General features: G+C 39.7%; 1 protein-coding gene across 2 annotated transcripts; it reads left to right on the top strand.

The window, feature by feature from the left end:
- Nucleotides 1-32: 32 nt before the first annotated feature.
- dennd3a (DENN/MADD domain containing 3a) lies at nt 33-26310 on the top strand. 2 transcript variants are annotated; one of them, XM_046059159.1, is made up of 31 exons: nt 33-50; nt 140-217; nt 4133-4221; nt 5328-5483; nt 6554-6662; nt 7271-7386; nt 7537-7667; nt 7764-7875; nt 7981-8100; nt 8609-8707; nt 8817-8936; nt 9461-9576; nt 9933-10088; nt 10540-10636; nt 10727-10830; nt 12209-12414; nt 12507-12666; nt 13305-13461; nt 13739-13961; nt 15550-15629; nt 16316-16495; nt 16671-16841; nt 17623-17752; nt 18144-18251; nt 19901-19998; nt 22991-23145; nt 23411-23477; nt 23774-23846; nt 23937-24055; nt 24188-24325; nt 24424-26310. In XM_046059159.1, exons 3-31 carry the CDS (start codon nt 4141-4143, stop codon nt 24616-24618), a joined length of 3777 nt encoding a protein of 1258 aa, XP_045915115.1. In that variant the 5' UTR covers nt 33-50; nt 140-217; nt 4133-4140; the 3' UTR covers nt 24619-26310. The 2 variants fall into 2 exon arrangements, with proteins under 2 accessions (XP_045915115.1, XP_045915117.1); XM_046059161.1 differs by lacking the exon at nt 33-50 and having other exon boundaries at nt 59-217; nt 7546-7667.
- Nucleotides 26311-27713: the final 1403 nt, after the last annotated feature.

Raw genomic sequence — 27713 nt, 5'->3', positions numbered from 1 at the left:
TGAGAACGTGGCGTTGCGTCGTGTTTAACAGGCCAGCGGCAAACCTCAATGTGTGTGTGTGTAACCGTTGAATCACAGTTACTGTAAAAGAGAGAGACAGTATTTAAGTTACTAATGTAGCGTTTGCACCCTTTAACAGGTTTATGACAGCGAGCTGAAGCTAGTGAACTTTGTGTGACTTAACCGTCTGCCGGTGGAAATGATCGCGTAATTTAAGGTCAGTCTTTTGATGTTTAAGTTGCTTTGTCAAGAATCTTGCTCGACTCGTCCTAACAAGTCAGTGTCAAGCCCTTCAACTTAAGTTAACTTAGCTAACTTTACGGTAAAGCTAATGTCAGTTGCAGTTATAAAATGTTCTGTTCGTTAAATGTTCTTAACGTTAATGTTGCTGACATGTTAAACATCTAGGATAAACGAAAAACATGGTTGAGTGAAAATAAGTTGCTGTTCAAATTTTTTCAGGCTTTTCTAGTCCCACGATGAATCAGAGGGATGTGTCTTCTCAGTTGGCACATAACCACATGCTGTTAAATGTTTGTATTTTTCCACCGCCGCCAAAACAACGAAAAAATGTTTTACTAATGAAAATAAATGAGATCACAGGCTGTGTCAAAAGTAGCATTGAAATATAAGTAACACTAGTTTTTATTGAAATTTAAGTAGTTCAAGTCCAGTGAAAAACCTTAAATGATACAAAATTAAGAAAAGTTTAAAGTAAAAATCGTTACCTCACTAAAACTGGGACATTTTTAGGTATATAATTAACAATCAAATGAAAGAGTTTTGTTCATTATTTCGCTGTGTCTTCCTTTATTAGTATTATATAAAAAATAAACAATATTGTACAAACAAAGCTTCTGAGGGTGGATTACCACAGGTTGTTCCAAGGTGTTTGCAAATTGGGACAGCAGTATCATCTTTCATGGCTTAATTCACTTCCATTGCTGCAGAATAACTTGAAGTTAACTAATTAGCTGATCCCTCAAAAAAGGTCTCTCTCAGTTTTGCTGACCTAAACTTTGTCTTTACCTTCTTTGGTTATTCTGAAGTAAATGAAGCCTTGAATGTTGATGCAAAAACAAATTTTTACAGCTTTCCCAGTTTGTATACCTTGGCACAGGCTGTGTTAATACACCCTCAGATGCTAAAAAGGCAGTTAATGAATGAAGACAGACCAGTTGTTCTCTTAAATTTAATTGTTAATTTTACACCTGAAAATGTCCCTGTTTTGGTGACGTAAACGTTTTTAACTTTTGTATAATTTAATGTATTTCACTGGACTTGAAACTACTTATATTTCAATAAAAACTAAAAAGAAATGTGGGTGTTCTAAAACTTCTGACCAGTACAATATTGTCTGGTTCTGGTTGTGAATGACTACTTTTCTCACAAACCCGCCTAAACCTAGTAAATCTTGGCTGGTGACAATTAAGCGGCATGTCATCCATTTTAAGAGTTCACCTTCTTCCTGTGTCACAGAACAGCCCAGTAAACACTTGTGGACATGTGCTGCTCTGTTTGGGATTTCAATAAAGTCAGAGGCTGCTTCATTTGCAATGAAAATGCACATGACTGTGCAGCCTAAAGGTGCAAAATTGTGTAGCTGAAGATGGACATTTTGCATAGAACTTGCAACAAAAAAATGAGAAGTCATTAAAGTGGCAGAACTGTCCCGAGGCACACAAATAACATGTGAATTCCCAAAATTACTTTCATTACTCTAATAAGTGTGTTACTTCTCTTAACCACTTCCATTGTGGAAGCAGCCTTCTTCCATACGTTTGTTTGCCAGCAACGGCTTGGTGAAAATTACTGTCGGCTACATCAAAGCTGCTTCCTCTCTGAAAATACTGAAGACAAGATTGTTTGTTAAAGGTCTCTGGATGTCTGCATGGAGGCTACCTCCTCAAAGCTCAACTCCCCCACTCAAGTCTCAACTAGATTATAGTGAGGTATATTGACGGTAGTTAATCCACTCAGGTTTGTTTTTTCAGTGAAATCTTTGTAAACAATGTGAATGGCTTTTTTTAAAAAACATTTAACTGTAATGTTTATTAAGTTTTTGTTCATATCTTTATTAAAAGAAGAGCCAACAAAGGAAGAACTACATTCACTGCTTTTGAATTTCTAGATGGATTCTCTTTGTTTTTCTCCTTCTGTCTCTCTTAGTGTCGTATGCATGACATATGCATTTTATTAACTGTTTGAGTATGTGTGTATGTAAGAGACTGCCCTGCCAGTTTATTTGCGTGAGATGGTTAATAAAACTAGTATGATGATGGACATTGGTCCAGTTTATGAGAAGTGAATACACACACACACACACACACACACACACACACACACACACACACACACACACACACACACACACACACACACACACACACACACACCCCTATATGCAGTTTCCAGAATTAGGGGCTTTCAGGGAACACATTTGTGTGCGCGCGTCTGAGTGTTTCCGTGACACAGCAGGGTGGTTAGTCAGAGGCTGGAATGGCCTGAAGATTGACAGAGAGAAAGCAAGCAAGCGTGTCCAAGGTAGAGAAAGAAGAGAAAATGGCCAAACTGAGAAGGGGACAAAAAGGAGAGAACAGGGAGGTGAGATGAGAGAGAGAAGAGAGGATAGTTGAAAGACATGAAAGAGAAATGTTGAGAAAAGGAGCCCAGGAGCGCAGTTCCTTGAGTTTTGCCTGTAGCTGCAACTAATGCAAGTCAGATGTTTATTATTGGATCTGTCTGACCCAGATAGATATAGATATATATAGGTTAATTGATAAGGATTTAAAGTAGTACTCAATGTTGATAATACCCGAACAAGGGTATGTGTACCACAGGTGGTTGCAGTTACCAAGAAAGTGTCTCTGCAAAATGAAGATAGAGAGAGATAGAGAGATATATATATATATATATAAAATACCTTTTTATAGATACCTGATGCTTTATGCATAATATTGAAGTTCCATCTTTTGAACAAAGGCCACTGTGCTTCAAGGGAATATGTTTACAGATTTTTAAATATATAATAATAATAATATAACCAAAATATAAAATTAATTTTTTTTTTTACACACCGGTTGGAGTTGACAATCTTTTTTCAGCCCTGAGCAGTATCAGCAGGTATTATTTATTTTTTTTATTCCTTTTTTACGCTGCATACACACCCATCTAAAAGTTATGGGTTAACGGTTGAAACGTCCGGCTCCTGTCCTGTTCAAGTGGTGTGAATGCTCACTTATAATGAATCATAATCAGTGACAGAACGGATCAATTTCAATCAAGAAATTGCTCACAAATTAGGACAGCTGCAGTGTTTTCTTCTTCCTCTTTAGGTACAGTCATGGTAACTTGGTCTTCCCATCACTGATTCTGATGACAGAACTGGTTTACTGCACGAGTGACCAAACCCTAACATCTGCTGGGCGTGCGTGTGTGTGTGTGTGCGTGCGTGTGTGTTGAGGCAGAAGTTTACAGATGTCTTTCTCTCTGCACGTGTCCACACAAGTGTGGATGTGTGTCTTGGCATACATCTGGAGGAAGTTGTGGGTGAAGACATTTTTCTGTGTGTGTTGTGTGTAATGATTTAAGTGAGACCCGAGAATCTGCGGGGGTTTTGTTTAGCAGAGTTTGCTATAATTCACAAATTGGATTGCTCAATCTCTATTTTAGTCATTGGGTAAAATTGACCTCGGATGAGATCAGCATCTGGTTTGGGAATCTTTTGTGAGTCACGTTAAAAATATGAAATCTTTGAACAATCATCGCAGCTCCTTCTGTCATTGTCGTCATAAACATTGTCATGATTTGAACCTCTTTAATTCTAATAAGGGTGGGTGATATGTCTAAAATCTTCTATCACATTATGTTCATTTATTGATATATGAAAATGCTTTATAGATAAAAAAATTTTTTTGGATAATTGCGTGAACTGAATACTTGAATAAACAAGGAACTGACATTTACATCTTAGATTTGCACCATTTCCTGCTATTACTTAACATAACCACAGATATTGCATGGATAGATACCTAAGTACAAATTGTATTCGAAAAAGTTTCTGACAGTTCACAACAATTTAGGAAAATGATCTCATATCAATGCACTTTGTGTGTGTGTATGTTTCTGGCAGTGTTTGTGATGGCAGAGCTCCCGTCTGGACTGCTGGAGGCATGTGTAGTGGTCGGTGCCCCCAGTGATAAGCTTCGAGACATATACCAGGTACACACACACACACACACACACACATAAATACATACTCAAAGACTGTCACCTAAAAAAAGTCACACAAAGTATGCAAACAAAGAAATGCATGCTTCATGTGTCAACATATGGATAATCTGAATTTCAGTGACATCTGACACATTCCTGAGCTATCTGAATCACTGCTCCATACTTTAGCCCTGCTGTATATCAGTGTACCCTTAAAGATTGCAGGATAGGAAGTGCATGTGATGTTGCTTCTCTGTAAGTGAGTGTTGTAATCACAAAAAAAAGAGTTCATATGTATGCAGAGTTCACAACAGTGGAGACATGTAGGTAAAAATAGTATAACATGAACAAAGGTTTAAGATATACAGTTTACAACAGGTAGTCCCAGCCTAGATGTGGTTGGTCAGATGCATTAAAAATGTTGTCACAATAACAAAGAGGCCAGTTGGTTAGCCATCTTTGTAATTTTTTTGTCCTTTTTGAATTTTAAATGATTTTATTTGTAGTGTGATAATAGCAACAATGTCTTAATATACAGTCATGGTTCAATATACAAAACTACAATTTCTTCTACTTAGGCTGAATTCAGACCAAATTAGCTGCAGGGTTTTGCAGTGGCATGGGGATGTCCCTCTCCTCATTCACTCTCGGAGGCTTGTCTCCACTCACTCACTCACTCACTCACTCAAACTAATGAACCAAAGGAATCTCCTTGGTATTGCAATTTAAAAACAAAGCGAGGACACAACTGGGAGAGCATCAGTTTGGTCCAGGATAGTGCCTAGCTTTAGTGATATTTCAGACTGACTGTGGAGCACTGTGGCCGGATTGGCCACCGCAGCATGAGATCTGGTTACATCCCTGCGGATTCAGAATCAATTAAAGGATCTGTGTTTTCGCCGTGGTACCTGGTTTGGTCTGAATTCAGCCTTATGCCTCACAGCTTCACATTTATTTATTTATATATATATATATTTACTTGACATTTTATCCAAAAGTAACTGAATTGATGTTACAGCTTTGAAAGCAATTTATTAAGACATCAGAATAGATTTTACGTTGGGTGACTTGGTTGCCAAACCTATTACCCTAAATATTTCCAAACTGTGTCATAGCTTCATCAGCAGAGTAGGTTAAATGAGCTCCCCCCGCTGGAAGCTGAGGTGCTGCAGGTCCATGCCCCACCCTTTGTTTCCAAGGAGACCAATTCCAGCCAGTCGATTGGTCCATCTTTCAGTCGTGTCCAGAGGAGGAAGAGCTTCATCAAGAAGGTAAACAAAATATTTTTCAATGTGATTGCTGTTGGGCTTAGCAAGGTACATTTCTATTTCTAGTATCCTATGTTTATCTTATTTAACCATTTTAATTATACTTCATTCTTTCTCCACCTCGTTTTAGTGTTAACTCACTTGCCTACTTGAATCGGCTCCGTTTGCTTCTAAGTCTGTTTCACATACCCTGTCACAGCTGTGAAAATAAAAGGGTTTAATTTTTCTTTTGTGAGACTGAAAATTATGAGCATAAAGTTTGGTAGGCTTCCTGAAATTATTAGGTTTAATATGAATGTGTTTATTTTAGGTTAGTATGTATCTTGTAGCTTATTATAGAGACTGGTCATGTAGCGCCCCACCTTTTGCTATATGGGCGCAGGTAATGTGGTGAGTTTACAGTAAATGTAATAGTCTTTTGACCACTATATGTGCATCTTTCATTGCATGAATGGATTTTCATTCTGTTAATTTAGACAATGTTTGGATCACTTTTGAGTGTGTTAAATAAATGAATCTGATTTTTGAAGAGACAAGAAGTTCTTAAAAGTGAGGTGGAACAACCACTTATTCAGTGCCTGAGGCTTTTAATGTGGAAATGCCGACACACAACCGAGCTGAAAGAATAAGGCTAATATTTTCATACGTGCCATAAGAACACATTAAATGAACATGTTAATTTTATGGACTGCACCTATCCATTCAGGCCTTCACACTGCTGGCATTTTTCTGTCTTCCTGCATGTGTCAGCAGTAGCTGTGCTACTTTGGCTTTGTGTAATGTTTACTGTTTGTAAACTGTAATGTTTGCTGTTTGTAAAGAAAATTCTGCTCTTCATGTCTGTGATTGGTCACAGCCTCTTTTATGCGAATGCGCTCCTGGCTGGATTGGGAAACCCTGGGTTGAATTACCGAGTTGATAACCAGCTTTGTGTGACCGCTTATCCCGATCTCAATTGATAGGAATAGTGAAGCCAGATAATGAAAAGAGATCCTGGATATGTCAAACTCGCTTCCTGTTAAAGTCTATCTGCAGGAAACGCTGACATTTGTTGTTTTTCTGTTTGTTTGCAGAAGCGGAGAGATCGTCCTGCAGAGGTTTTGCCTAATGGAGAAACAACAGAGGACATCAGTGTTCCAAAGGATCTGGACCTCATTGCCTTGCCACAGCTCTGTTTCCCTGGTATAGTGTGTTTCCTCTGTGACAAACTTAACGTTACCGTTAAGTTTTACATTTGCCTGGTATGCTCTGCTTACTTCTGTAGCGCGTGACATTAGATGTCCAAACCTGGATCTCTACCGATCAAACAGATCACCTGATGTGATTGATGCTGCTGCTCTCTGGTTACAATCATGGATCACTATCTTGCCAGGCTGGCACGAGAACAAATAAAGTCCCTGGAACCCTATCTTGCTAGAAGTCCAAAATGCAGATAATGCATTGTCTTTATTATAATGACAAGCTGTTTTCATTGTTACTACTTCTCCATTTTAATGTGAACAACACTGCAGAACCTGTTTCACCACCCCTCATTGTCACGGCAGTGTTGGATCATGCTTTGTTCTTTGTATCTTGTGCTGCATCTCACATGTTTAGACATTATCACCCACTTATATTTGTTTGCCTGGCACTTGTGTAATTAAGCTCAGAGTTGGTAATATCAGAGTTTCTCAGTCGTTATTAGGACGTGGATGTTGGTTTAAATCAAACTCCTACATGACATGAACCCAACTTAACTGTCTTTAGTGGCATAAAGTATCTTGAGAGACGTCTTGGTTTCCATTGACTAGGTGGTCTCCAGTTAGCCAATGAGCAGAGAGAAGACACTTATCACTTCCTGGTTTTCACTGACCTTTTTGGGAACCGAACCCATGGAGTTGTCCTGCAGTATTACAGAGCTGTACAGGTACACACACACACACACACACACACACACACACACACACACACACACACACACACACACACACACACACACACACACACACACACACACACACACGTTGAATCCAATAAATGCAGACAGTTGTTTCTCATTGGCTGTCTACCCTGTCAGTCCTGTCAGGAAGGTGCTGTCAAGAATGGCTACAGAGGGAATTCATCAAAGTCCCGTCTCTATGCTCCGTTTGCTGTGTGCATCATCTCCAAGTTCCCGTATTACAATGCTCTGAGGGACTGCTTGTCATGGTAATAATTTCCATTAAATACATAAATCTGACCTATTTGAGTTATTTAATGACAAGTTAAACCCTTTCTCTGTATCTCCTGACTCCACCTTCTCAGTCTGGTGGTCCAGTTGCGGCCTGCAAGGCAAGCTGACTTTGAAGAGACAGTAAAAGAATTTTCAGCCAAGCTGTCCCTGGTCCCTTTGCCCCCTCCTGGACAGCTACATGTGGTCAGTCTCTCTCTGTTAAGCCAACTCCTTCTATCTGTATTTGTGTGACCAATTTCCATTTGAAGTGATAGATCTTGACAGTAATGTGTGTTTTCTGTGCATTAGTCCTTCAGCCTCCGTCCCCTCCAAGTGGTTCTTCCATCAAGAGAGGATCAGGACAGCCCTGTCATTGACATCGACCTGCATCTACCTTTCCTCTGTTTCACGCACAAAACGCTGCTCCAGGTAAATGCAGAACACAGAGGTTGGTATGGAATGGCATATACAAGGAGAGGTGATAACATGATTTAAATATATATTTATCTATATATATATATCATTAAAAGGTGCATTTGCTGTTTATTGGCAACTTTTGGAGACAGAAAAAAAGGGACATATAGGCAGGTCCTTCCTGATTGAGTAAATTTGCTTAATTCAGTGTCGCAGATTCAGTTGCACTGCTTCTTGTGGGATTTAATGTAAAGCAGCTGTTCTTAAAGTGGGGTCTTGGGACACATGGGTTTCATATACTTTCTGTGATAAAACATCTAAAAGCAAAACTCCTATCAGATGGTTGACCCTGGGACAAAATCTTATCAAATGTGGCTCCCTAATCTAATTTGTGTCAGTTTAGTGGTCCTTCGTGTGAAAAAGTTCGAGAACCACTGAAGTAAAAAAGCATGTCATAGATCATATCCTAAACAGTAAAAAAACAAAATGTTCATTTAACCCTATGAGGCTGTCCTCTCTCTAGGTGCTGTCCTGCATCCTTCAAGAGCAGAGGCTGGTTTTCTTCTCTGCTGACTGGGCCAGACTCACTCTGGTTGCAGAGAGTTTGCTGTTGTACCTGCAGGTCAGTGGAGGAGGAGCGTTACCTTGAAGAAATGTCCTGAAACTTCCTGCAGCAGCCTTCTCTCATCCATCTTTTCATCTGTCTTCTGTTCCCCTGACATCTCCTTCAGCCTCTGTCCTGGCAGCAGCCCTATGTTCCTGTCTTGGCTCGAGGAATGCTGGACTTTCTCATGGCTCCTACAGCCTTCATGATGGGCTGTCACATCAGTCATTTTGAAGAGGTGGCTGCAGTGAGTACCCCCGTTCACTATAGACTTTGTGTCTTATCAGCATCAAAGATTATGTTTTGTGATTTTGGCTTAAGTTAATATCCAAATAGAGGCCATATTATGATTATGATATAATCTTTTGTTTTTTATTGGATGGAAAAGATTGTTTTACATGTAATATTCTGAACCAGCGTAATTACTAGATAAACAAATATTGCTACAGCTCTGCACTTGTCTTGGCCATTTCCCAGAGAGAGAAAAGCTCATGGCCACATAGTTAACACCAGATTTATCATAAGGTTTGTTTAAATTGCTGGTGTATAATTCAAATGGCTGGTCTTTTTGTAATTATCTTGATTGACATACTCACATAAAATATTTAACAATAACTTTTATGTTCCACTGCATTCATCTTTATTCAGTGTCTTACAGAAGCTTAGTTCACATATTTAACAGTAGCTGTCTGTGAGTGTAACAGAGCAGGGCACAGTCAGACTGTGTTGTAAATGAATTGTGTGTGTGTGTGTGTGTGTGTGTGTGTGTAGGAGACAGAGGAACTAATCTTGGTGAATATTGATGATGGCATCATTCAGTCGTCATGGTCTGAATCCATTGACCTTCCAGCTATCCCTCAGGCTGCAGCTGAGAGCTTTTTGTCAAGGTAACGCCCACACACCACTGTAAAAGTACACAGTTGGCTGTAAATTCTGGTGGTTAATTTTTTGTTTTATGTAAGTGATAGTGTAAAATAAAACCATCAAATACATTGGTTGCCAGGAACACTGTCCCTTGCAGTGTACCGCCATTCTAATGTGCAGAATTTATGTTTATACTAGAAATCATTTTGGTGCCACAACCGGCAGCAGAGCCTCAGCTTGTATCAAACTGGAACAGACTTTAAACTAAATTGAAATATTCCACCAGAATACCTGCTAAATCAAATTGCAAAGGGACAGTTTCAATGATGTAATTAAATAAAGGTCCTGTTAGTCCATTCTTGGAGTCTGTGTGTTTAAGGGCAGAGTGTCTCCAGCTTCACTATGACTTGGAGCTGTGTCACCTCGGAGCGGGAACTGATGTCAATACCCTGCGATGCCAACGCAGAGGCTGGCAGACACGTCTCAACACGCAGATACAGAATATTGCCCTGGAACTTGTCGTCAACCTCTTTAGGTAAGTGCGTGTGTGTGTTGCACATAAAGCTCTTTTTTCACAAATACTTGTGATGCTAGGAAACTGGGATGAACAATTAATCAAAATATTATATATCATTATAAATGTGACATTGTGGTACCCCAGCTTACAAATCATATTTTCCAGACGTAAGGGAACATGCTTGTTTGGTACAGACCCGAGTAAAGATCACATTATCATCATTTTTATATTTTTTCAGTGAAGATGAAGAAATGGTGACTCATTTTGCAATATCTGAAAATAATGGCAATATGATTTATTTATTTATTTATTTATTTATTTATTTATTTGGCATATCATTCAAAGCCTTCCTAGGAAATAAAGTGGTCAGTAGGTATAACACCCTGAGATATGAGACAAATTTAAACATGATAAGGCAACCAATTCTCTTTGTTTCTCTACGTCTTGTCATTTTACATCACTTTGTCAGAGGGGTCCAGGACTTTCTGAATCATGAACACAGAGTTTTTAACAGTGAGGAGTTTCTCAGGACCAGGGAGCCAGCAGACCAGTCCTTTTACCAGAAGGTACACTCGCATTTACATGCACAGACATACGCAATAGCACACACACGGACTCTAACAATCTGCGCTGCATGTTTTTCTTGGTGTCCCCAGGTATTAGAAACTCACATCTTCCACTCATTCTTGCGAGACAGGCTGAACAGGAAACGGGACACCTTCACCCGCATGGAGCAGAACACACGTAACCATGCACACAGGTATTATTGGTGGTATGAGGGGATTTAAAAAAAAAAAAAGTGCAAGCTAAGTGAGATTTCTCACCTCACAACATTTCGGCAGAGAGCTGTGGTAGCCTCTACAGCAGGTAGGTTTTCACTGTATTGGAGTATACAGTATGTAACAATCATTTAATCAGGGCATCTCTTTTAGATCAAGATGTCTGTTGTGAGAGAGACCTGAGTACAGAAAGAAAACTAACATAGCCAGACAAACTTCAGTGCATACCATACAAAGAATGCTTGTTGGAATGAGTGCTTGTTGGAAGGCCAAACACCTTTTGGAAACCCCCTGCTTTTACACTTTTCCAGCTCGGGTTTTGGGTGTCCAAACATTTCTGTAACTCTCCAAAATGAACAATCCGGCATTCACACTTCTTAGAGCGATTGGCCAGCTGTGCGGTGGTGAGGTGGGAGTCCGGGTTTAAAATTTGTTCTCAAGCTCTCCTTTTTCACTTGTTACACAGCAATTTCTATGTTAGTGTGAAGTGCAGCACGGTGAATGCCTTTAAGGAGAGACTGTGAGTAAAGTGTAACAAAGTTGGACAACACGGCGTGCAGACAACTTCTTTTCTAGCATAACCCGGTCCTTAGCCTTCCACTGATTCCAGGGCTGCCCCAAAGTTGTTGTACTTTATTAATTAATAAAGAATATTGACATTAACAGAAAATTGACTGTGTTGATAATAAGTTTTTTTTAGTCACTTTTTCAGCAAAATTGTCAGACATTTGCTGATTAACGCTTCTCAAATGTGAGATTTAGCCCCTTTTTCTTTACCTTTTTACATTCATATTTACTCATTTAGCTGACGCTTTTATCCAAAGCGACTTAGAATTGCTATCTATGTCAGAGGCACGCCTCTGGGATGCATTAGTGGATGTGTCAATGTGGGGGATATTTTTCAGTTTTAAAACAAGCAATTGCAACACATCTTTTATTCACCTAGTAATTATTTGATTGTTCTAGAAAATAATTGGCAGATTAATGGATAATGAAAATAATAGGTTGCATCCTTAAAACCAGAAAAAAACACTACTTTCATTTAAATTTTGTACATTTCCGTGTGTGTGCTGAGAAGGCCAAAAATGCATGCAGTGTAGGAGAAAGAATGAAACACTATCAAAAAGGGAGAAAGGTGATAAACACACCTGTGAAATAACTTGTGTTCATAACAGTGTTTCCTTGACGTGTTTGTAAATAGACAAATAGTCATATAGGTTTATTGCATAGCATGAAACTTAGATTGCCTGAAGGTGATGATATAAACATCGACAAAGATCATAATTAAACCTGCTTAAAACTGCTGTTACGGATGTCTCCCCCCTTGTCAGCATCTGTCTCCTCATTGTCTTTCTACAGGTTTCGTGCGATGACAGAGTCTCCTCGGCGTCCTCCCATGTCTGAACTGTCCAGGACTGGCTACAGTAGCTGCACCAACCCTAATGACAGACTGAGCAAGAGGCTGGGAGCCAGCCTGCCTAACCTGGATCAACCTGCCAACTACACTACGACTGCCATCAGCTCCAACAGATCAGCCTCTCTCAGGAAGATGACTCCTGATATTGGTCAGTACTGATGGAAGAAAGGGGATTAGTGGATTTTGTAAGGAAATCAATCAAGAATTGAACTGTTTTTGATTTCCTCTGTGTCCTTCCAGGGTTGAAGTTTCCTCAGAGGGAAGTGAAGGTTTTCCACCTCCCAGATTTCCCCCCTCCGCTGGCCTATCAGTATGTCCAGAACTATTATTCGAACATGGTTGCTTCCCTGGGGAGGGCTATTAACATGACACCACCCGAAGAGTCTGCCCTGCTGGCCAGGTACTGTAAGAAGAAGAAACCGAGAGAGTGGAGAAAATGTTCTTGTACAAGGAAGTTGGGTTTATAATGTTGTATGTCAAATATTTAATATCTGGGCGGTGTTTGATCTTTAAAACGCTTTTTTTAAATCAAGAAATGTTGCTACAGCATGTTAGTATTTCTGGCACAGTAGAAGATTAATAGAGTTGTGCTCTGATCAGTTTATTTGTGTATGATAGTCTCACTCAGATTCATTTAAAGTTAGACTTCCTGAACCATGATCTGTAGACAATGACTCAAACACTAAACAGAAAAGACATTTTTAAAATAATGTAAATAAAGGATGTAAAATAAAAAGTATCTCGCCGGATTTGCTCTTTTCAGTGTGCTCATGTTTGTTTTAGCTTCTGTTTAAACTGCAAATCTGTGATGGTAAATCAACTCAGCTTTTCTATCAGATTTCCTGCTGAGTCTTCAATCAATTTAACGTTCATACTGTCATGACTGATTGTATCATTTTGTTCTTTTGATAACTTCACTGGGCTACGTTTGACAAAATAACCTATGGATGTTTTTGGAATACATCATTGACCCAGATCAAGTAAACCAACTGAACTTTAGACAACTAAAAGACCCACTCCATCTGTCTGTCTCTCTAGGTACCACTACCTTCGTGGTTTGGTGAACACGGTGTCCAACAGACGTCTGGATGCACTGGAGGACTTCCAGAGTCTTTATAAGACTGACTCAGATATCTTCCCTTCTCAGATGGTTAAGACACTGGTTGACTCTCTGCCAGAAGCTGAGCGGTTACAGGTCAGTCCATCATGAATGAGGACACTTTGTTGTAGTGTGTGTCTGATATATTGGTCACATGGGGGTTTAAGTAACCAAACATCCTCATCACCTACCTGTTCTATCTATATCTAACTATCATGTGACAAAGAAACACAGTTAACGCAAGACAAAGTACTAGATAACTCGGTTCATTATCTCTGAGCTGCATCAGAACGGTGATGATAATTCTGATAATTAAAGCCATATTGATTAGCCATATTGATTAGCACTGTATTGATCATCAATTTCTCCAAAGGCGCACAAACGGCCAGAACTGAAGCGGCTCATCAGCCGGGTCAAGAGGGACCAGGAGCGGGAGCTCGCGCGCCACAGCAACGGGCAAGAGGAAGGTGCCGTGAAGCGCTTCCAGCTGCCGAAAAAATACATGCAGCTGGAGGAGTTTGTGAAATGTATCCAAGAGTCCGGCATCGCAAAAGACCAAGGAACCATACATAGACTCTTTGATGCTCTAACTCTAGGTAAGTCGTTTAGCACACTGCACATGCATACGTATAATACATTTGTGTTTGTGTAATATCCATACAGCTTGGGACTTTCACACCCCCCCCCCCGATTGAACAGGCTACCCCGTAGAACTCTTCTCACAAACTCGCGCTGGACTTCCACTGCCTCAGCATACACACACACACACACACACACACACTCATGCAAACAAATATCCCGCTATACCCCTCCTCCTCTCCTTTTCCTGGCAAACATTTATTCCTTGGGTTAATCATTACCTCACCCCTTCTTGAAGAAGCACAGCTTGTCATGCAATGCTGTTTGGTGTTGTAGGTGTAACCAGTGCTCCAGTGGTTATGTACTGGCCTTTGGCTGGTGGCTAATGGCTAATGTAACAGTACACATCATGATCATAGCTACATACATACCCCTTTAATGTCCCATGGGTCCATCCATTCTTTTACGTAACCATTCCTCCACCACTGGCATTACATTTATTTACATTTTGGAGGACGCCCTCGCACTGAGCAGAATTTGGCAGCCAGTAGCAAGTTGCACCAACCAGTGTGACAACATTCCTGTGATCTTAGATTGAACATGTAAACGGGAAGGCGAGAAAAATATATTTAATTCAGCGCCATTAATGAGTAATGATGAGGGATATTTGTTTTTGATTTAAGATCAGAGGAAGGGGAGGAACTGTAGCTCACCCTCTCCCAACTCACCCTCCAGCTCCAAAATAAAAAAAAAAGTTTAAACGAAAACTGAGTACAGGAAATATATTCTCTGCAAGCTTGAGAGCTTATCTTGGCCTCCACATCATGTTATTGGAAAGAGGCATTTACATCCTGTTTGAAATTTTGAGCAAGTCAAGTTTTCCTTTCCTCTTCTGACCTCCACTGGAGAAAGAGATTCAGACTAAGATTGGACGCCTGGTTTCCGCTAATCAAAACTACAATGATCAGCTCAAAAAATCCAACTGTAGAGTACTTGACTTCAATTTCACTTAAGTAATTCATTGTGGTGGAAATAGTTTGAGTAGGACAGAGGTAAAGCTGAGATTTTGGACAAAATGGAGTCATTGTCCTTTTGTGGTTATTTGACATTACAATAACTCTTTTTTTTCTGATCATTCTTCATTTCTTGGAGGCTTTATATACACCTACTCCTACACAATGAGATCAAATACATTAAATATATACTGTAAAGTAAAAATACAAATATTCTTCTAAATTGTGACTTTACTATTGCCGTGCCTGTATGCGATGTTGTTTGGGTGTGGGGGAGGCCACAGACTCTGCACTGTATGAAGTCATTGTTGTAATACAGTAAGGACGACAACCCCCTAACCGCAGGAATGCTTGCAGATTAGACTGCTTGGAGTGAGATGGCCCACTCTGCTACCAGATGTTTTGTGGGAGAGAGAGAGTATGAACTGAGCATTTCTATAAAGGTTGCTCAGTCAGCCGTTTGTTGGGTAAATGAAGATTAAAGTATAGTTTTAAACTCAGTGTCACAAGTCATCTGGCTCTGCTGACACGGAGTAATACAGTATACCCGCAAATTATCCTCATTTGGAAAATGTGTGTTTATTTGTTGAAGGTCATCAGAAGCAGGTTGATCCAGATTTGTTCAGAGTCTTCTACACCATCTGGAAGGAGACTGAGGCCGAGGCGCAGGAGGTGTGTATGTTTGTTTTGCTGGTAGGCCCAGAGGAACATACAGTGTTGGCCACATCCACTGCAGTCATACTCACATTCGCAGTACTTCACAGCACTTCACAGCACTGTGTGAAGCAAATGGTGGTCACACCAGATACTGAGAAGTGCTAGCTGACACAGATTTTGACAGATTTGTGAGCAATATTTGAGAGAAATAGGCCTTTTGTGTACATGGAGAAAGTTGGGTTCAGCTCATGATGAATGGGGGCAAAAACAAAAGCATTCCTTTAATAATTTTGTTCAGTGTATTTATATTGGGGGAGAAAATCTTTTCTTTTTTTTCTTTTTTTTTTTTTTAAAGAAAAGATAATGTGGTCGGTCAGTAGAAAAAATTTAAATAAGATTGCTATATGAGTAAACTAAATTGTTATTAAGAGTTAAGAGGGAACATTTACAATGAACAAGGCTTTTTCTGTAATTGATAACACCAATTAATTTTGTGACCTTAACTGCAAACTTTTCCAAACGTTTTTCACCAAATAAAACACATAAAGATAGCAAACAGTTGGATAATATTCAAAACCAGTTCTAGTAAATGTATTATTTTTTACATCCTCTAAAATCAAGGCCAATAAAGACCCATGTTTTTTGAAAATGTTTTTCCTTGACCACATGTCATTGAAATCAGCGGGCTATGTGATTTTCAGGTATGCTTGCCGCCGTCTGTCTTGGATCACATTGATCCCAGCGAGTGCGTCTTCAAGCTGTCCTCTTCTGTCAAGACGAGCCGCGGCGTGGGGAAGATCGCCATGACTCAGCGACGGCTCTTCCTGCTGACCGATGGGCGACCGGGATACGTGGAGGTGGCACAGTACCGAGACTTGGAGGTGAGACAAAAGGAAGGGCAAGAAACCTTTTAAAATGGGATTAAAGTTGTGAGGAGAGGAGTTAAAGAATCAGGACTAGAAGCTAGAAAAACGCCATCAGAACACCAGAGGTTCAGTCTAAGTATGTTGATCCTGCAGTGTGAACTAGATCCTGTCTTAATCTCTTTTCATGCAGGAGGTGAAAGTATCCTCGGCTCCCTTCCTGCTCCTGCGGATCCCCAGCCTGAAGCTCCGTGTTCGGGGCAGGAAGGAGGCGTTCGAGGCCAATTTGAAGACGGAAACTGAGCTGTGGAACCTGATGGTCAAAGAGATGTGGGCCGGGCGCAACATAGCTGACCAACACAAGGTAACCCTGTAACTAAAGGGTGTGTGTGCGTGTGTTGCCAGTATAAGGGGATATAGACTAATAAATGAATGAGAAAGCAAGATCATTTTGTTAGTTATCATGTGCCTTTATTACTCATATTGTCTTTATCTAGGTATCAATTACTGTGTGTGTGTGTGTGTGTGTGTGTGTGTGTGTGTCTGTGTGCATGCCATACATTTTAAACTTGATTGACCTTTGTAGGTGTGGTTTACACTCCATGAGGCGTGTATGAAAATAAATACGACACTTGAACAGCAACAGAGGGTTTCCTTAGTGAAACCAGATGATGTAACTGTAACATTTCCGTCTCTCACTCCTCTCATTTCTCTCTTTTATATTTCCCGTACTCCGGTGTATTATGAATGTACACTTAACATCCAGCTTGTCTGACAAGCAGCAGTATTGTCTAGATATCTGGTAGCATCGCGCCAATGTTTAAACCAAATTATGTAAACATTATTATAAATGAATCGCTGCTGTCTCACTTTCTATTGTAACACTGCTTCTTATTGCAAGACCCTCAAATAACGTATTATGCTTTTACTAAAGTGTTTACATTTATTATTGAATCTGGATCACTATTCACACCCTAAAATCAATTTTAACATTAACTTTTAATCTCAATGGCCGCATGTCTTTGACTTTAAAAGGGTTTTTTCCCCCTCCTTCTTTTTCATACATTTTTTGTGAGGTACTTGTTCTGTCGACTTGCTTGCATTGTACTACATGTCGAGCTTTATAAATGGATCTTTGTCTCCAGGATCCCCAGTACATGCAGCAGGCTCTGACCAATGCCTTGTTGATGGATGCAGTAGTGGGCAGCCTTCAGAGCAGTAAGGCCATCTATGCTGCTTCGAAGCTGGGTCACTTTGACCGCATCAAGATGGAAGGTAGAGGGAGATGGTGGTGATAACGATTGTTGTTGTAGAGTTTTTCCTGTTTGCTTTTATTAACCATTCAAGACACTATGAAGCGCACCCCATTTTGTCAACATGGAAGGCAGTATTAATCCAATTTGCTTTGATTCACTTTGATTGCTTCCCTGAAACACAGAGAAACTAATGTAGGCTGTGGAGATTAATGACTTGGTTTCAGTTCAAATTTGCATATTAAAGAGACTCTGTTAAGAGAGAAAGAAACTTTGTGTTCCTTAGTACATAATGACTCATCAGATGTTTTGTGGAAATTATTGCTGTTTGGGGTTTTTCAGTGGTTGTTTGTGAGTTCACCACCTGTGGATGGTTAGTTGCCTCTCTGTAACAGTGGTTTGTGTGTCTCCAGTGCCGATGATGGTTCCCAAGACGACCGCGGAGACGCTGAAGCACAAAATTAACCCCTCGCTGGAACTTGCTGCACCTCAGGCTGTGGATGTCCTTCTATACACACCAGGTACAAACACACACACACAAACACACATATTTCTCCTGTAACCAAGCAAGTCCCTTCAGTGTTCATATTGTCACTGAGATGACTGAGATGAGTAGAAGTGTCAGGTTTCTATCTTTCTTTCTCTCAGGGCAGTTTCACAATCCAAAGTTTCAACTGTGACACCGGCACGCTGACCATATACACTGATTGACAAATACACACACAACCTTTGCCTTTGTTATGTCCTTGCTAAGACTAACTCGCTGTGTGTCACTCAAACATAAAAAGGACGGACCGCACATGACTTTTCTCAACAACACTTCCTCCTCCGGCCTCCTTTACAGGAAAAACATAGAAGTAGAAATACATACAGCCTCTTCTCAAGGCTAAATTGTCCTATATAAATACACAATTTAGTCTTTCCAACTAAATCATGTGAATGCACAGAATAGGGCAGATAATCCAATTTCAAATACGGCAATAGTAAACATGTCAACATCAGGTGTGACACTGTCCCTCTCAGAGCAAAACAGTAATGAAAAGTTGACTTTGCTGAACCTCTACCAGAAAGTAAAGCAAGAAGCAGCTCACCTAAAATGTACTCATAGTCAAAGTAGCTGGATTTCGCATTGAGCTGTGGGTATATGAGAATGATTATCCCGCATTACAGAGTTCAACTTAAGTTCATTTAATGTGGGGGGATTGGGAGTGACAGTACTTCTGTTTAATAGTTTTTTAAGCCATGCTGATGAAGCATACAATATTTTCGTATTTAATGGATTTAATTTGTCTTAATTGATAGATATCAAGGGTGACATGCAATAAAAGGTCCCTAGCTGGAGATGAACTGGAGACATGTTCATGCTGTTCCTGGTCAGCACCTTACAAAGACCCTTTTTGTATCACCCATCAGGAAACCCCAGTGATCACACTTGACCTTTGTTGTTTACTGTTGTTCAGCCTTTGTATACAGTTCTGTGATTTTACTATGGGGGGCAGACAGACTGGCGCATTACGTGGCAGGAAGAACAACTTAAAAAGAACTATAAAGCCGTGGCCTTCAGTGGAACGACCATATGGGGCCACTTAGATGCCCGGCTGGTGGCAGACTGACCCACAGCACTAACATATTCATGCATACTCCTTCTTAGTGATGCCTCATATACAGACTCTGGTCAGACCATAGCTGTCAGCTCTTCAGGATATTTGTTGGTGAAAAAAACCTCCTCCTTCCCTGCCTCTCTCTAACTCTCTGGTTTGAATATAGGTCACTGAATTGAATTTCTGGCATATGGCCAGTTCACTCCTACTCCCCCCCCCCCCCCCCTCCTTGTCTCCTCCCCACTCCCTCTCTATTTCTCTCACTTTTTTCATCCAGCTTCCCCCCAGCTCTTTCCTTCCCCTGTATGTCCCACTGTGTCTTCCACCAGCGGTACTTTTTAAATGGCAACAAATACGTTGGAGGAAACTGAGCGTTAGATGAAGCCTGGGTGCGATCAGGCGGCGAGGAAATAGTTTCAAACATGAAGTGTTTCCATTCAAACTGTTGGTTGATATTCACATTTCTTCTTGGCATCCTGAAAGAGTAAACACAGTTGTTGACACTCACAAGTTTGCGATAAGGTATTGAGAAATAACTGATAAATACTATGTCTGTGTATGTGTTTCAGGTCAGTTATGGGTGTCTGTGAGAGGGGGGAAGGTGATGGTGTTTGATGCCTCCAGCTGGTCCCTCACACACACTTGTCACGTTGGGAATGCACGACTGGTAATGAAAACGCACACACTAACACACCAGCTCAACTGCATGCCAAAACACAATGCAAACAAAAACACATAGATGCAGGAAGACACGTGAAAAGACACAGAAGACGGGCAGATATGAAGTTGTTTATGGTTGGTTCCGGATATTGAAATTTACAAAATGTGTGCATTGCTGCGATTAAAGCTGCCTGCCCAACATCAAACAGCAGACAGGCAGCTTGTGGACATACTGTAGATGGAGACCAAAACAGAGCTAAAAGGAAAGTGAATGCTGGACACAACTTCACATGAATGCTAATGTTGCTGTGTATTTGGTGGATATGAAAACAGCCTACTGTTTGCTAAGATGTTAGCTATATCAACTTAAAAATGTTATTAAGATAAAGGGGTTATCAATGTTGTGTTTACAGTTTAAATCTGCTGCCCCCAAGTGACCAAAACATATTATTGGCTGTTTTAACCGTGTCTGTTTCATTTAATGGTTGTAATCAAATTATCGTATTTTCCATGGAGCGTAGTTGACAGTGTCTATGGAAGAGTCCATTACAGGCAATTTCCTTGAACTCGAAAAAACATTAAGTGTCTCTGTCTCACTTTCTCTCAAAAAGGCTTAAAACGTGGGCAATACCAGAGTATGTAAGTATGGTCCACCAAAGCTGATCCACACTCTCTCCAACAAGCGTCTTGGATCCTAGTTCATTAAAATTTCTGGCCAGGAGTTATGACAAAACCGAATCAGATTATTTTTTTTTTTTTACAAAATCTCTCCAAGCTAGTGAATTGGTAGAAGTTAAGACAATCAAGCATATGTTGCTCACAATAAGATATTGAAAACAGTAATGTTAGCCAATGTTCTAATTGTGCAGTGAACACGATGTTTTGGTAGTTCTTTCATCACCAAATAAAAAACATGTTTGACTACATCACATCACTGGACAGAATCAGCAGACGAACAGCACATGTACACTGCCACTAACTCAGATACAGATAAACAGTAAAACCTTTTTGCTCCTGTTGCTTCACTTCAAAGTCAATATTACCTTCAGAATTGCAAGCACATGTTCTAGAGAGTGTACAGTGTGATCTCAACATCTTTCATTACCCATAGACCAAGATATGGTCTGTGCAAACATCGACTTCCATAACAAAATATAAACAAGTGAAAGTTAGCAGGAGTGCCTTAAATGTCCCTGGAGAATGTTCACGGTAAACAAGGTTAAGGATGTGTGTAAAGTTTTAAGGCACTTATTAGGACTGTGCAAATCACTGACCTACTCAAAGTGTGTCAGTCACATAAAATATTTTGTCTATGTTAAGCAGTGTGTGTATGTGAGAAAGAGACGCGCACAGTGTTTTTTCTACACTCAACTATAATATTTGCACACAGTTCACAGGTCATGTATGAAATATCTGGACCTGTCCTTCTAAAGTAGTTTCTTGTAGCATGACAGAGGATTAAAACAGCTACTGATTAGAAAATTACATTGAAATTTTGGGGAAAAGCTAATAATTATTTTTAAATCTGTGGGATTTTTTAAAAAAGTTGTGGCTGACAACACCTGCCACCAAATACATTTCCCTGCTAATTTTATGTTGGTTAAGTTTGTGTTATGTTGAATATATATTAGATATAATGGTGTTGTGAGGACAGTGTGTTTTGCAGCTGTTTATTACAGTGATTCCCAACCAAGGGGTACTTCTGTAGTTACCAGGGGGTACATGGGAACATCGTAAAGCTCAGCTAATTTAAAAAAAAATAGAAATTATTATTTGATAATATATATCCACATATTTGTGTTTAGGTTAAAACTGAACACGCAAGTATGATTAAAAATATGTGTGATGCTGATCTTTACAGCTGTTGCCACAATAACTTACCAACTATGGTAGTCTGCACAAGACAGCAGAAAGGTTATTTAGGGAAAAAGACAACAAAAAGCTAAACGTAAAGACATTGTAACTGGGTGAAACATGCAGTTTTGGTCACTCCAAATGCTGTAGTACAACTGCAAACTACTAAAAAATAGCATTGAACAACAACATTAAGTGGGACAAAAAGGTCAGAATCACTGGTTTATTAGACAATGTTACCACCTAGTGGAGAAGTTATGTAATAATAAATTTCCTCCCACACCATTCTCAATAGTTCATGTTTAACCCAAGCTCAAAATAATGCTCATTATCCTTATCCTAGTCTACATACCCGCTACACGCCAGGTACTAGGAACAGAACTACTGTAGATAAAAACCAACTATATTTATATAAGGGCTGCACTTACATGTAATTTGATTATTTTCTATGTTAATCAGTGAATCATTTGATCCATTAAATGTCAGAAAAATGTGAAAAGAAAAGAAAAGGAAGTCAGACATTAGCGTGTATGTGTTTCCCCATGTTGCATTGCAGTTACCACTGTCGCTGGAGAAAAATGAAAAGCCTAAAGTCCAAGGTGTTGTCTTCACATTTTTGCTTTGTCCGACCAGCAGTCCAAATCCCAAAAGTAATATAAGACAAAGAAAAGCAGCAAGTCCTCACTCACCAGTTTTATTAGCTGGAACCAGCAAATGTTTTCCATTCTTTTTGCTGGAAGAATAACTTTTTGGCAATCAGTCGATTATCAAAATAGTTAAATAATACAAATTCTGTAAATTGTCCCAGCTCTACTTTTTATTTACCTGCAGAGAGAAATCTACTGTATGAAGCCCTGCGTAAATAAGTAGCGATTCGATTTATTACACCAGCTAATCATTTACCTTGTTCTAAAGGGAACTCGTGTCATTGATGTAAAATTTATGTAGCTGAAAATACTAGAGCAAGTATGTATGCTACATTTAAGCTCTTATGTAGCCCCCTCTTAACAGCCTCTCTGTGGAAAGCCGTGATGGCAATAGTTCTGTCCTCTCCTGATTAAAAGGTCAAAATTATAAACTGGAGCCAGGTCAAGGTGCCTTAAACTTTATCTATAAGATCTTAAAATCTGTCTCTCTGTTTGCAGAACTGTATGCTGGCAGTTGATAAGGACCAGGTCTGGATGGGCTCTGAGGACTCCGTTATCTACATCATCAGCATGGTGGCCATGGTCTGTAACAGACAGCTAACTGAACACAGGGCGGAGGTCACCGGACTGGCACTTGACACAGACAAATACAGGTAATATACACACACGTTTTTAAGCCCGTAAAATCGACTGACGGCGTTTGTGGTTTTATATGATTTAAAAGCTGTTTTAAAATCTATAACTGTGTTGTAACTTCACACTTATGCAATATTGTTTCTGGGCTTTCATGCCAGTAAATTTAAATAGATTTAGTGACAGTCAGCTTCTGTCCCTGTGATGGATGTACATGTAAATCAATTCTGGATCAGAGTGACTGCGTAAAAAAGAAAAATCTCACCAATGTGCCTTGTTTTTTAGCCAGAAGGTGGCGTACTCCTGCAGTGCAGAGGGAACTGTCATGGTGTGGGACGTCCCGACACTGCAGGTCAGTTTCAAACAAACACTTTGTTAGACTGGGGGGCGGTGTAAACTATATTATTACTGGTTAATTTTCTTGTCAAGTTCTAAATAAAACAGCATGCTAAATGTTACAATGCCATAAAATAATCTTGTATTGGTAGTTTACAGGTTTAGAACTGATTTGGTTCGGTTTGTCAGATGAACACACTGTCAGATCAACTCCTACTGACTCTCCTGGTTACTTCCAGTTATTTTCCATGTTTAAACCACAATTTGCAGATGAATTTCTTATAATTGTGATTTTTGTGTCAAACCACTTAGGTGAAGAGGCACTTTCGCCTCTCCTGCGACCGCCTGCAGTCTATCTCCAGCTGTAACGGAGTGCTGTGGTGCTGTAAGTTTCACGTTTGAGCATTAAAAACAGGAAACTTGATGATGGACTTGATGGAAATGGAATAAATTCTCTTTCTGTTTTTCTCTCCAGGCTCCAGGGACCTTATAATGGAGGTGTGGAGGAACGGCACAGTGAAACATCAGCTGAACCTGCCAGAGCAACAAAAAGGATCTGCAGCTACATTCAGCTCTGTGCTGCTCCTCCTTGAGGTACCCCACACACACGCGCACGCACGCACACAGAGACAGACAGACACCGTATATCTCTGTGGTATCTTGGTGTGTTTTGTTTTGCATTGTATTTGAGTATGACCCTTCATCTTCGATGTGTGTGTGTATCAGAGGGCTGAGCTGTGGAGTGTTTGTGTGGACTCAGGAGAAGTGTGTATTTGGCACATTAAGGACACCAGCAAACCGTTTCACCGCGTGACTCTACAGGACTGCACCAGATGTTACTGCATGATCAAAGTTAAAAACCAGGTTAATATACAGTACACCTGCATAAAACACTTTAAAATCACCTGCAAATTCTGGCAGTGATGTGATATAAAACAGCATTACCTTTCTTTCCTCTCCAGGTGTGGGTTGGCGGTGTTGGCCGCAGCGCTACCAAAGGGAAGATTTACATCCTGGATGCAGAACGGTACCAGGTCCTGAAGGAGCTTCAGGGCCACAGCGACAAGGTGACTGCACTCTGCTCCGCTGAGGATCGGTACATCCTCAGTGGAGCTGGCAAACACGACGGAAAGATCGCCATCTGGAAGGTGGAGTAGAGCGGTTGACTGTCTGGAAGTGGACAAATCTTCAAAGTTAGAGCCTGAGTTCTTCATGCCCTCACTCTTAAAACAGTTCTGACTTCCTGTGAACTGACCCAAGGTGGAGAATCTGTGGGAAAAGCATTTGTGTTTGCAAAGGGAGGGGATAGTAATCACAACCTCAACTTGCCTGGTGCCTTTTGCACGTCAAACATATGAAGGAATCACGTGTGATGTATCATGTGACGCACAAGTTTACATAAAGTGTCACCAACTGAGCAGCTTCTCCCGCCTGCTATGAAGTGGTGATTTGAAATACTAACAGTACTAAAGTTTTATTTTTGTTGTTTTTTTGGGTGCATATGAAGGACAAGACTGGAAAAAGTTGGCGCAGGTTCTGCTGGATCGTTTTTATTAATCCAAAGTGCTTCACTTTACTGAAGGTTTATACATTTTTATTTTTGTTTGTACCAAATCCTTATTTAATGCTGTGTTTTATATTACATTAGGTTACACTAGTATCATGTGGGAACATTGTGTGACTGAGCCTCGCCTCCAACTGAGTTTTTGACGTGAGTTTTTGCAGCTCAAAGGAGTCAAACTACCCTGAAAACACAACTCCTGAGATTGGAGATTTCACTATCGCTGTGGGAAAAAGCCCTGAAAAAAAGTTCATTTTGATGGAAGTTATGCTCTGACAGACGATGTACAGTGAAGAGTGACGGGGAATGGGAATGAAAGGTGATACAAACTTGGAAGCTTTAGTCCTGCAACAACTGGAATCTGCTAAAAACACACGAAATAAGGACTAACCATCACATGGTTTTGCTCCTGTTGTGCTTCTTGATCAAATACTTACCTCATTGTTAGACAAAGTTTCTACTTTTTTTCCCCCCCTCTATTTATTTCCCTATAAGATTAGTTGTATCTGTTACCAGTTAGTCAGTTTGTACAAGTGAAGGCATAATATTTTTCCACACACTGACAGAATGTGTGAAAGTCCTACTCATAAAAAAAGCAACCACTTCCTGGCTTATAATTTATCATTTTAATTCAAAAGACTGGGCTAGAAATTAAATCTCGTATATAAAAATATACTTATAAACTGTAGGCATTTGTGTTCTGATTGTTTTATATGGATTGCTAACAAGTTATTATAATAGTATTAAGTAAGTGAAGGGGACAGACTAAAGTTTTCTTATGTTTCTATCTTTCACAATTTTCCTACAAAAAGTGAAACTGTCTGGGACTCTTGAACAATCAGAATTTAGATGTAGACAAACATTACGTGGGATCATTTTGGTTTAACTTATGTTTTATTTATGTATGTATATTATATACACTGTATGTAACATGAACATAAAATATATTCCTTTTGTAAACTGACCAGCTGACAATGTAACTGTTGATGTATTTTGTATCTGCAAGACTGTTAACAAGATTTTCTAATATTTAACCAGCCGTGAGCAAAGCAAATACACCCTTTATAAAAGGAAGTCTTCAGTTTGTCTTTTTGTTGAACCAGAGAATGTTTCAGAACTCTTTATGACAGTGGGACGTGAGAGTCGTGGAGGGGTCGGGAGTAATTTCTGAGATGTTCTAATGACTTTTTCAGTTTTTATTGTGAAATGTTTACCTCTCTCAAAATGAATTAAATAAAACTGGAAAAACCTCTGGTTGACGTGGTCAGAAACCACAGACCTAATGCAACTGGTGAAGATGGGTCACAAGTTTATATTGCCTCACTTTAAGGGATCACAAGCCAAAACGTTTGTGAAATTCTGCTTTGTGCAACGTTTCACAATCGAACAAAGTAATCTTACAATTTATGTATTTATTATTCCAGAAAGACATGCTGGATGCAAAAGATTTTCTCCATTTTATTGGAGTTAAAGTTGAACAATTTGTCTGCGCTCCGTAGCATTCACCAGAAGAGGGTGCTGTTTGATACCAAGAGAAATTAAAGTGAGCGCAGGTTTGCTGATGTGAGTTGATGAAAGTTTTGCAGATCAGAACCTGCAATCAATATATTAGGGCTGCAGCTAATTATTTTATTTATCAATTAATCTTCCAGTTATTTTCTCAGCTCAATGATTTACAGCTTGGTCTATAAAATGTAAAAGAAAATAGTGGAAAATGGTGAAAAATGCCTCTTATAATTCTCAAGAGCTCAAGTTGGCGTCTTCAGGGTCCTTGTATTATCTGACTGTCGGTCCAAAACCACCAAATACTCTATTATACTATATTTTATTGATAAATGACAAAGAAAAGTAGCAAATACTCATATTTGATAAGATGGAATAAGAAATTATTTGGTATTTGTGTTTGGAAACATCACAAAAACATTGTCAAATGGCTAAATCAGTCAGTTGGCTCAATTATGAATTGACTAATTGTTTCAACTCTGTTTTAAAGCTAACACCACAGCATACATCAGAAGCTATCTGACTCATGCTTCCTCTGCATGGGCTGCAGTGTGGCCGAGTGATAAGAAGGATACAACATAAAGCTAGAGAAGACTGGGTCCACCCAGCTCAGGAGTTCCTGAATCCCTGCAGGGCTGCTGCTCTGTGACTGACCTCTGACCTCCTTGTGGAGCCGGTTTAGGTGTTCTTACATCAAAGCCCCAGTAAAACTCCTGCTTAGTCCTCTGTTACGCTGGAAGATAAGTTGTTTTCTGTCTCCCGCAGCTCTTAATCAGTTTCCTTTAATCCTATAAACGTTTACTTACGCAAAGCAACAGCTAGGTTTAAGAGCTGTTTGTTCACGCCAATCGCGTGTTCTATTTGTGACTTTTTGTAGTTGCAGAAAAAAGAACAAAACATAAGCCATGCCATGAAAACACCAAAATCAACAGCTGTCATCACATTTTAATTCAAAAGAAACACATGACAACTTCCCACCAACTTAACTGTGACTGAATACATTTTTTTTAAAAGGCTTAGTAATTTATTAAAACAGCGGGGTATTGTATTTTTTAGCAAACATTATTCAAACAGGACTTAATAAAGCGTTTGTCGGGAACTTTTTTTTGATTAACATTTGGTTCTTTAGTGGGTATTTACAACAGCGCGATGATGTATGGATGAATTAAACAATGCTCATGGTGATAA

Source organism: Micropterus dolomieu, linkage group LG09, assembly GCF_021292245.1.
Source record: "Micropterus dolomieu isolate WLL.071019.BEF.003 ecotype Adirondacks linkage group LG09, ASM2129224v1, whole genome shotgun sequence".
In the NCBI taxonomy this organism is placed as follows: Eukaryota; Metazoa; Chordata; class Actinopteri; order Centrarchiformes; family Centrarchidae; genus Micropterus; species Micropterus dolomieu.
Note: the sequence above shows the minus strand (reverse complement) of the source record. Positions and strands in the feature narration are given on the sequence as shown.

Bases quoted from the DNA above. Each gene is read 5' to 3' on its own strand.
- dennd3a (XM_046059159.1), top strand. From the start codon at position 4,141: ATGGCAGAGCTCCCGTCTGGACTGCTGGAGGCATGTGTAGTGGTCGGT. The intron at 8,101-8,608 runs GTAAATGCAGAA...TCCTCTCTCTAG, and splicing joins CGCACAAAACGCTGCTCCAG to GTGCTGTCCTGCATCCTTCA. The intron at 13,462-13,738 runs GTCAGTCCATCA...ATTTCTCCAAAG, and splicing joins CAGAAGCTGAGCGGTTACAG to GCGCACAAACGGCCAGAACT.